Below are 11,383 nucleotides of genomic sequence, written 5' to 3' on the forward strand. Positions count from 1 at the left end.
ATCTAAATATAGATGCATTAATTGTTAACTGATTATAACGATGATAGCTATTTAAATAATGATACTAAAATAACGTTTATTGCCGAACTTAATCATTAATAATCTATCAAACTTGTACGACAAACGTGTGCATCATCATATTCAGTTACTTCCTGTCGGGATGTTGTGAGCTGTGATTATTTATGCTGCTGCGAAATATGACCAACACACTCTGATTAAGGTAACTTTCAAACGAATATTTGGAAATAACAGCATATTTATTCTGTGGATAAGTGGTAATCGTGTTTCTTTGGCAGTGAAGATATTTGTTGTAGCTAATCTAGCTAGCCAAGCAAATAAAACTAAACGCAGATTCCTGGGAGTTGACATGACAGCAAGTATTTTAGCTAGATACTATAACGTTATTACCTAACTCTTTCTTAAATATCGCTGTCAAAGTACAGTAAGTACAGAAGGCTTTACCTGCTCATTATTTTTCATTGTACATATATAGGTAGAATTATACCCAACGTTATAGATACAGTGAGTACAATGAGAGTCCCTGACCAGATACAACCCACCACCATGCACGAGGGCCTTCCATCAGACGCAGTGGGCCGACGTGTGGCTTGTGACGGGGAGCGTGGCACGGTGCGGTTTGTTGGCACTGTACCACCAACTGCAGGTAAGCTAACTAGCTACAGACTGCTTGGGATATGGATATAATAGGCAAAATAACATAAGCGTTATCCACAGTGGGTGTGGCAGCACTGTTTGAGAGAAATTCTCCATTATTCTTGGTCATGTACTATAACCAAGTACTTATTCAGTGCCTGTGCTTACCAATGCCTCTGTGCTTAGGGTTGTGGCTTGGTGTGGAGTGGGACAACCCTGATCGAGGCAAACACGATGGCAGCCATGAAGGTGTCCACTACTTCACTTGCAGGTAAAGTAAACCCTATCTAGTATCTCCATGATGGTAGCATGAAATTACACTGGCCTGTTGAGATGGTTGTCATCCTAATCTCTGTTAACCCATAAATCAAATATTGCGTAATTTGGTCAGCTGCGTTATTCATTTCTGTGTTCATACGTGTTATAAATTGAGAGTTCTGGCAAAAATGAAGTCTCCACCCTCAAAAAAGAAAAAGGAAACATAATTTTGGGGGGTTTGGAATGTGGCCATTATGTGTTTGCTGCTCTCAGACAAAGGTTCTCTCCCCCTCCACCCCACCTAAGGCACCCGAAGGGAGGCTCTTTCGTCCGGCCCAAGAAGGCCAGCTTCGGGGTGGACTACCTGACGGCCATCAGGCGGCGTTACGAGATTGAGGTCCAGCAGGTCTTGGGAGAGGAGATCCAGATCTCCACGAGGACGGTGGAGATGGTGGGCTTCGAGGCCATCACAGAGAAACAGAAGTAAGGGGACAACAAGGCTTTGGAGCCTGAGAGTGAGAGTGCATTTTAGTCCAGGACTAGGCTTAATCTGACTCAGGGAATCTGTCCCTAAGTGTGCTTATTTGTACGGTCAACTCTGTATGTACTGTTTGGAATATTGTTAAAGCATGCCACCTATACCAGAGGATGCCAGTATCAGGCCCCCCTCGCAAAATAGGTTTCTAACCTAAAGGGTATTCCCTGGTTAAATAAAGGTTAAATAAATATTAAGTAAAGAATGGTTACAAAAAGTAGGCTAATGCACTTGAGTTGGGACTGTTGAACTGCACCACACTCCAACAGAGTTTCACTTGTCTGATCTGCAGTCATCTGTACTTATTCAGTGAAATGCGTTGTTGTCATCTGTGCTCCTCCGCAGGGTGGAAAACCTGACCGATGTTGCACTGAGATTGTGCGAGGTTTCCAGCCCGGGCCCTGCAAATGAAATCCGAAACACCACTCCCCGTATCCTTTCATTTAGAAGCTTTTAATTAGTTAAATAAGTGCTCATGTCCAAAAGTTACAACTATCAATCATATGAAATTGTTCATGTTAATAATACTTGAGTGCACATCTCTGACCTGGACTTACTGTGATATGTAGCTACTTTACACCATGTTTGCGTCCCAAATGGCACCCCTTTTCCCTATATAGTGCACTACTTTTGACTAGGGCTCTGGTCAAAAGTATGGCACTTTAGCGAATGTGTGTGTTATTTGGGACGCAACCCCATGTGCCTCATTAGTAAATGTACCCACCCACCCAATTTAATGAGCTTGGGGGAAGCGTTGATTGGACATTTAGCTGATGGTGCGCTACTACTACATCCTTAATGGTCCCTGTCAGACGTGCTGATGTTGGACCTGTGTGGGAACCTCCTGTGCTGCTGGGACGACGTGATGGCCGTCACAGAGCAGATGGAGGAACTCAAAGAGCTTCAGCTCAGGTAGATCACGCTGAATAATGATGTGTGTGTGTTTTTGTGCCTCACTTTTCTCAAACTCTGATCCCCTCACTGACTGTCTCTCTTGTCCTCTTTCCCCTCAGCCACAACAGACTGCGTGTGCCCTCCAACCCTACGGTGCGACCCCGGGCCTTCTCCTGCCTCAGGGTCCTCTCCCTCACCAACTGTGCCCTCACGTGGCCTCAGGTGACAGCCTCCACCCTGTACCTTTCCCTTAGGCATTACGGGTCTCTTTCTCAATTAATCTTTCCTCAATTCCTTGCATCCTCTATGCTTACATCCTTCTCAAACACCCGTTGGAGAAGAAGGCTGGAGGGGAAAAACCTTGGATTTTATCCACCAATATGGTTGAGAAGGAGGCAAGGAGATAGGATGTGAGGAATTGATGAAAGATTAATTCGGATCGATCCCATGTGAAGGAAATACAATTTTGTAGGCTGATTTTATTTTTAAAGGTGTTTTTGTACCAGTTAATACGGTAATAGATAATTAAGTTGCAGTGCACAATATGTTAATTAACAAGCTGGTGCAAACATGTGAAGGCCTAATGAAATGAGAAGAACTGATCTATATGCTGTCTCTTTACATTTATCCCCTCTCCCTTTGGTGTTGGTCTGTTAGCTGCTTGAGTGCGCCCCCATGTGGCCACTGCTGGAAGAGCTCTACGCCTCTGAGAATGACATCACTGAACTACAGAAGTAAGGTTTTAGCTGTCCGTTTTGGGTCTCCGTTCCAATGTAGTTTTTTTTATTTCTAAAGCAACATATAGGACTGACTTGTATTTCCGCCTCTTTCGCACAGGCCTAACAATGTCTTACAGTCTTTGACACTTTTGGATGTCTCAACAAACCCTTTGGTTGATGGAACTGTACTGAGTATTGGCGAACTGCCTAGGTAAGAGCGGGCATAACCGTACCAACACAGATACTTCTCATAACAGTTCACTACATCTTATTTTAAATGACATAGGCCTGTTAGCTTCGACTTGTGCATTTATAGTTGTTGGGAGTACTTCACTTTACTTTCATGAGCATTATCAACAACAACAACAAAATGTATACTATTATCCTAATAAATGTCATTATTTGTAAACATTAGCATTTCAGTGAATAAGCATTTGTAACATTTATAATAACTTATGTAGCATTTATAATGTAATTTACCATAAAGTGTAACCTTTTACATCCATGCTTTTCATGAATTTCAGACTGGAGAATTTAAATATGTCTAAGACTGGTTTGTCAACCTTGCGGTTTGATGACGCACTGCCTGGTAAAGTTTACGTCGGACATTGTTTGGAAAAAAACGTAACATTTTTTTTTTTGACGTGTTTGTTAATGGAAGTCAAGTTGAATTAGCATAGCAGTAGAGGTAGTTGAACAAGATCCCAGAAATGTTTTTATGCATGTGGATATGTGTTTCGATGACACGGGCATTTGACAATGTGTAGAACTGTAAGGGCGAAAGATCGGCATTGAGTATACTGGTAAGACTCTGTAAATTGTTATTTTATCACTTCTTCTGCAGGTTGCAAAACAGCTATGTTTCCTGCCCTGAAAATTCTCGCAGTTAACAGCAACAACATTTCAGAGGTGAGTGTTGTTTGTGAGTAAATCGTAGTGAAATATATCCGGTTATATAAATGATTAATTACTAAACAAATTTGATGAATGTCACTAGTCTGCAAAAAGTTCATACTTGTTCTGTAAAGATGGATAGTAAGAGAGAATATGTGAAATCCTTCTTCTAACTCAACCCTTTATCTCCTCTCTCTCTCGCTCTCTCTCTCAACCCTACACATACACTCGCTTGTGCTTACACACTGACACGGCAATACGTACAACAATTTTAAAAAATCGCACACAAACACACACTCACCGACACACACTCTTACAATCTCATTCACTCACTGACACACTCATTGACACACACACACACACAGTGGTCGGTAATAAACGAGCTAGAGAAGCTGCAGAGCCTGGTCCGGTTGTCGTGTCGGCAGAACCCCCTGCTGAGCCAGGAAAGGAACCCCGGCACGGCCATGCAGCTGCTTATTGCCAGGGTGGGCCGGCTGGAGGCCCTCAACAGGTGGACGGTGAGGCCCCGTCCTCTGTTTTAACACTACCGCCAAACCTGGGTGTGTTCATTAAGCTCCATTTTAATATACCCGGTTCTGAACGACAGACCCAGCTCCTTACAGTTGATCCCCACATGGCCGACATGCAATTTATACTGGTGCGATTAATGGTCAGCCACTGCGCGCGCAAACCTAACGTAATCGCAGTGATAGATCCAGCTCTATGCCTCCATCCCAAATGAATGGAAAAGATATGCACCGAAGAAAACCAGGAAATTAGACAGTGCTTACTATATCTTCATTCGAGATTGAGGCATATAGTAGCTGGATCTACACAACTTTTATCTAGACATTGTGAAATGTTCCTTTTTAAAGCTATATACGTTTCCTTCTCGCATCTCCCACTATGAATGCATCAGTGTTTGCAGATGCGCTTGCTGAAATCCTCCATTCTCTTTCCCTGTTACCGTGGTTACCTGTAGGTCCTGCCTGAGGACAGGAGGGGGGCGGAGCTGGACTACTGCAAGATGTTCGGGCTAGAGTGGCTGGCATCCGGGGGACACCGAGACCCCCAGCAGAACCGCCCCAGTGCTGAATTCACCGCACAGCACCCCCGCTATCAGAGTCTCATACAGAGTGAGTCAAGAGTGGTACATTCCTCCCAAGGTTTCCCCGGCACTCGGCTGCAACACCCTATTTCACACTGAGACGTGGTACAGCCCATCCTATATCTACTCCACTATAGGCATTTCTGAAGAAAAAAACATCTGCCGTACTGCTACCCATATCCCGAGAAAGACGTGATACCACGCAACCCATGTCACTCTTACAAAGAGACAATGGTGATCCTAATTCTCGCCCTGTAGTCATTATGAGTTCAATGAATTGACAGAGAGGCTCGATTTTCTTTTGTTTTTCAGAATACGGAGCTCCAGAAGACAGCGAACTGAAGAAGCAGGAGCCATTTGCACTGAAAAACCAGCTCTTAAGTGAGTCCTTCTCACTTCTCTTAAGTCTAATTTATACAGTAGACAACGCAAGAACGCAATTAGCTATGCAAAATGGCGATCCTGTGTAGATGCGTCAAGTTACAAATTCCGAGGCTGCACACATTTGTGTAAAGCAGTGATTACTTAATCCTGGTCCTGAGACTTTTGCCCTAGCACTACACACCGGATTCCACTAATCAACTCATTATCAAACATTTAATAAGTGTAATCGGCTGTCTAGGGCAAAAACAAAAGTGTGGCGCCCAAGAGCAGGATTATGAAACAAGTTCTGGAATTAGATTTTTTTAATGATTTGCTAATAAACCGTAATAATCTCTTTCCCGGAACTGCATGTGCTGTGACCCAATAAACACATCTCGATATTTACTCAGGAGATGAGTCAGAGTATCAAAATTGCATTATAAACTGGGTGGTTCAAGCCCTGAATGATGATTTGGCTGAAAGCCGTGGTACTGTATATCAGACTGTATACCACGGGTATGACAAAACATTTATTTTTACTGCTCTAATTATGTTGGTAACCAGTTCATAATAGCAATAAGGCACCTCGTGGGTTTGTGATATATGGCAAATATACCACGGCTAATGGCTTTGTCCTAGCACTCCGCGTTGCGTCGTGCGTAAGAACAGCCCTTAGCCATGGTATATTGGCCATATACCACATCCCCTCGGGCCTTATTGCTTAATTAGTTCTTAAGAGTAATATAGCATTTCAAACTTCCCCCACCAGGCATAACATTTGTTTGTCCAGATGAGACGGACCGAAAATCTGTGGTGAAGAAACTCCCAGGTAAAGTCCCCCACCTGTCTTCATCAGCTAGTTAGATGGCGTTTTAATATTATTATTATAATATTATGTTCGCTAGCTAAGCTAATGAATTGAGATGTGCATGGATGTTAGAGGACTTTTCACATGTGCAAGACTCAGACTCACATATAGCCCCTGGAAAATGTCTGTACCTCTTAATGTTTCTCCCTCTGTCATTTCTGACTGTGCTTTCAAATAACAATACAAAATATGCAAGGAGGTCGGGACCCCGATTTCCCCCCCCCCCCCCCCCAAAAAAATAGACTTTTCATAACACTGAACCGAGCTGAGCCAAAGGAAAGTACATCTACTTGACACCCTCGATACCTGTGTGGAATTCTAGTAAGAGACCCTTTACTAGGCAATAGGAAACATGTTGGACGTTTTTGTATCGTGTCAACATCCAACAACTGCAGACTTTGGAATGTTTTTGGGCAGTGTGCACAATATGCATCAAGTTGTCCTCTTTTGACCATAGACCCACGTGAAAATGGCACGCCAAATCATAAAGTGTTGCTTGGATAAATAGTTGCACTTATCCACTGTTTTCATACTCTTCAATCTCTTTGTGCCAATGGGAGATCATGCATGTAAGATCCTAATGAAATGGCGCCATCTGTGTGTGACCTTCAGTGTAAGAGCAATTGAAGTGATGGTAACCTATTGCATTTTAATAAAGATATTCAGGGGTCACTCCACTCTTTTGATGTGTTTTAGATTCCATGATCGTTCAGAAAGTGAAGGGGCTGCTCTACAGACTGCTAAAGATACCGGGTGCTGAGTTGAAACTCTCCTACACTAGCTCAAAGGTAAAGAGGTTTACTTACAACAGCAACTGCCCTATACTACCTCAACGGTAAAGGGGTCTAAATAGACTAGGTGAAATGGTCTTACTCACCTAGACTAGCCCACAGTCTAGTTTTATTTCTGTGTTGGTGTAACCATACTCGCCACTCATAGGTGAATCTGTTTAATAGACCAATGGTACAGTCCCACTTTCTTAGCAGTGGAATGGGCTCCCTAAAACAACATTTGTCTTTCCTCAGATGGAGGGCAAAGAGATTGAGATCGACAACGACCTGAAACCGCTGCAGTTCTACTCCATCGAAGACGGAGACAAGGTCCTTGTCCGCTGGTTGTGATCCGCAAAGGTCCGGATTGGCTGCCTGATGACTCAAACTGAGTTCTTCCATGGCATAACGTTTGGCCGGAGCAAGGAGTTTGGGTAGCCAGGCAACCGGATTTGAAGTTTAAGCGATATTCCGAAATCCACAAGAAAATTGTACAGCACTTAACCTGGGACGAAAACACAGCGCAGCTCCCATTCAGCCAGAGGAGACCAATCGATGTAGGAGAAAGAAACACAGGGTCGTGTTCATTAGGCACGAAACGAAAGATAACTGTCCAAAACGGAGTAAAACAGGAAGGGAACATCTGAACTTGTCCAATAAGAGTTGCCCTAATGAACACAACCCAAGTGTGAACAATGTGTATTTGTATTTATCAGGATCGTATCAGCAGCTTACATCATAAATAAAACAATTCATCATCCAATAAATGCTTAAAAAAAATTACTTATTACTCTCACTCAATGAGGCACCGGGCAAAAGAGAATTAGGAGACATTTAGTCCCTTGAGTGGTGGATTTTCCCATCCCTGAGCTATGGTAGCTTTCATGGCTTGGCCTTTAGTGAGTTAGCAGCAGTTAAGGTATTCTTTATTTAACCTTTATTTAACTAGGCAAGTCAGTTAAGAACAATGTCTTATTTACAATGACGGCCTACCAAAAGGCTTCCTGCGGGGACGGGCTGGGATAAAAAATATTTTAAAAATACAATATAAATATAGGACAAAACACACATCACAACAAGAGAGACAACACTACATAAAGAGAGACCTAAGATGACAACATACCAACGCAGCAACACATGACAACACAGCATGGTAGCAACACAACATAACAACATGGTAGCAGCACAAAACATGGTACAAACGTTATTGGGCACAGACAACAGCACAAAGGGCAAGAAGATAGAGACAACAATACATCACACAAAGCAGCCACAACTGTCAGTAAGAGTGTCCATGATTGAGTCTTTGAATGAAGGGATTTAGATTAAACTGTTCAGTATCATCATGTGATGTCAAATTAACCTAAAACTTTCCAGCAAATATAGCTCTGAATATGTAGTCGATAGGCTGTTGGTCGACCAATATCTTTTGTTGTAGCAAATAGATTTTTTTCATGCCACATGAGACACCTGTATGATTCGCGCCTGTCTCAGTGGACGAATCCATTGAGGAGGCCACAGGGATGCCACGGTCCAAGAAGAAAGGGAGCGTGGCTAAAATGCACAAGACACATCTCTCTCTAGAATGCGCTCTCCAACCATTTTGTGCACGTTCACTGTTTCATAACTTCATTGTGTTAATTGTTGGCCCTTTGATGTTAGTGTCTATCAATTCCCCCATTACATGTCACCAGTAGTAGCCTACATTTACTGTTAATTCCCATCATTTCTAATCTACAATGTTTCTTTGGTTACTGTAATTTCTGCTAATGCATTCAATATATTATTTTTATAGTCATTTAGCATTCTCTTTGTCGGAGTGGACACATTGTTTGCAGAGCTCACAACCTATACTACACTTGTAAGAAACACGTTTTGGTTTATTTCGTTCCATTTCTGAGTTTTGTCAATTTTATTCATTGTCTTTTGTTTGGAGCGCTCCTGTCAATGTTGAGTAAAGACGCGCACCTGATTACACATATAGAAGTGCACCCACTCTAAAATAAAAAATAAAAAGGTTCATGGAGACACCTTTGAGTTCCTCAGATTGCCACACCGGTGGAACCACCAACGGTACTTCCAGGAACCTTTCCCTGAGGAACCTTTTAAACAGGTTCCTCAAATAACCTTTTTAGGGTGTTAGAACCTTTTTATGTCCCATGTATTCTATTATTAATAATAACAATACAAATAACATTGAGTGGAAAACTTGTAAGTCACAAATCACACATTGTATTGACTTTAAAAGTCACAGAAATCTCACTTGCAGACATCACAGGAATATCTGGTCTCCCCTATCTCGCTCGACAGCAAAACGTTTGCCATTCATACAATATTTGTTGGTAATTTATCCCCTTATCAATTCCCAGAAGACATTTCTGAATGAACAGCATTGTGCTTTTCACTGATGCTGCTTTTTAAAGTAACTTTTAATACGGCTGGAAGTCTAAACACAGACGGCAAAACTCTGGTTGATTGATGTGTCCTGTTGCTGGCCAGTTGATATGTCACGCTAAAGGCCAATTGGTGTCTCATTTTGCTGGACAGATGTTGGCTCATTTTGCTGGTCTGTTTGCTGCAGCTGTGAGCTAAAAATACAAATATAAAGTCTTTCACTTTCAGGCTCAAGAAGCAAAAAAAGAGCAGAGAATTGGAATAGGATCAATGTGATAAAATCAATGATGCAGATGACAGTCATAGATTGACTTATCTCTTTACAGCTTTGAGATTCTCCAACAATTTTGTGATTTTTGATTCAAACTTTGATTATTGGAACGAGTTGCTCCACCATTCTCTGGTCCAATGACATCCAATTTGGTGTTCTGGTCAGGGCATATCACAATAGGAAAAGCATATGAAAATGTGGAAAAAAAAGTGCGTTGTGCTTAAGTGAATCAATACATTTGAACTAACTGCAATCTAGTGGCGGAGTTGAATGGACACTCTTCCCTCTGGGTCCCTGTATCCATCTAACCCATGGAAATCTATCCCCTCATCAGGCCTTATAGCAATCCATTGTTGACTGTGTTGAACCACGTATGCGTGGTGATGGCTGTTGAAACTGCCTGGTAGTACTACTTTACCACACAAGCACCAAGGAAACTGTATATTCCACACACTTCCATGAACACAGGGATCTCTTCTGAATGGACAGTGTTGATGACCAGATAGTATTTTACATTGCACTGCAATGGACTTTGTCTTGGTGACACTTTCTTTCTCTGATGGCTTCTCCGAATCTGGCACTTAATACTCCACGGTAGAGTTTAGAAGTGCATGCAGTGGGACGTCTCTCGTGTCCGCACAGTGTGTTGTTGCGTTGCCACGGCAGTTGTTTTTGGTTTGCTCCCAGCATTGTCTGAGCTGATGTATTTTTGCAAGGGTCTTCTTCGTTCTATTTTGTAAGTTTCCCACAACTGCTGAGAGCCTCTTGAAGTATTGGTGTTTCCCGCTTCAAATCGCATGGTGGACTGGTGGATCAAAGTTCCATAGGCAAGTAGCAGGCTCGGGTAGTGGACGAAGTAGTGCGTCTTCGGTATTGTCTTCCCTGGAAACAGGTCCTGGAAGAGCGCTTGAAATTCTGCGATAATTTTTCTTCTGCCAGATATGGGATCCTGGATCATCTTAAAACTGGGGCCAAGATGATGTTGGATATCTCTCGGAGCAGGAGGTAGAGATCCCGAGCACTGACGTTTTGCCTTTGACTACCAATCATGAACGGAAAAGTGTACATTTTTTTGATGCACTTCCGGGTAGATGGCCATTCTTCCTTAGGACTCTCTCGGATAGTGGCACAGGTTTAGAAGACATATCTCGTTTGCCATAAAATCATGTTCTCAATATCATAGTTGATCTGGACAAGAGTAATGTGCCTCTCTTGAACCAGTTATTGCAGCACTAGTCTGAGCACTGTGGGTATGATGCCCTCATGAAGGTCATGCATTACGTCTGGTGGAAACAGATAGGTAATTGGAGATGGCACATGATTCCACTCAGAGAAGCAACAGGCTTTTTTGATGCCATACATCAATGCATTGTCTGGATTTTCTTCCACAGCCTGATGGTACTTGTAGTGTCTAGGAGAGAATGCCAAGCGTGTGCAAAGCTGTCATCAAAGCAAAGGGTGGCTACTTTGAAGAATCTAAAATATATTTAGATTTAACACTTGTTTGGTTACTACATGATTCCATATGTGTTATTTCATAGTTTTGATGTCTTCACTATCATTCTACAATGTAGAAATGGTAAAAATTAAGAAAACCCCTTGAATGAGTAGGTGTATCCAAACTTTTGACTGGTACTGTAGGTTCAGAAAATCCC

General features: G+C 42.4%; 1 protein-coding gene across 1 annotated transcript; it reads left to right on the forward strand.

The window, feature by feature from the left end:
* Nucleotides 1-100: 100 nt before the first annotated feature.
* On the forward strand, nt 101-8,024 carry tbce (tubulin folding cofactor E). The gene is made up of 17 exons (XM_039016217.1): nt 101-220; nt 494-664; nt 841-925; nt 1,219-1,395; nt 1,793-1,878; nt 2,260-2,359; nt 2,461-2,563; nt 2,999-3,075; nt 3,179-3,271; nt 3,585-3,649; nt 3,905-3,969; nt 4,320-4,472; nt 4,937-5,090; nt 5,375-5,443; nt 6,195-6,254; nt 6,990-7,081; nt 7,319-8,024. Exons 2-17 carry the CDS (start codon nt 532-534, stop codon nt 7,412-7,414), a joined length of 1,608 nt encoding a protein of 535 aa, XP_038872145.1. The 5' UTR covers nt 101-220; nt 494-531; the 3' UTR covers nt 7,415-8,024.
* The last annotated feature ends 3,359 nt before the right edge of the window (nt 8,025-11,383 follow it).

Source organism: Salvelinus namaycush, chromosome 2 (genome assembly GCF_016432855.1).
Source record: "Salvelinus namaycush isolate Seneca chromosome 2, SaNama_1.0, whole genome shotgun sequence".
NCBI lineage: Eukaryota > Metazoa > Chordata > Actinopteri > Salmoniformes > Salmonidae > Salvelinus > Salvelinus namaycush.

Excerpts from the sequence above, each read along its gene's own strand:
- tbce (XM_039016217.1), top strand. The coding sequence starts at position 532 with ATGAGAGTCCCTGACCAGATACAACCCACCACCATGCACGAGGGCCTT. Across the intron at positions 3,650-3,904 it reads GTTTGATGACGCACTGCCTG|GTTGCAAAACAGCTATGTTT; the intron begins GTAAAGTTTACG and ends CTTCTTCTGCAG. Across the intron at positions 3,970-4,319 it reads ACAGCAACAACATTTCAGAG|TGGTCGGTAATAAACGAGCT; the intron begins GTGAGTGTTGTT and ends ACACACACACAG.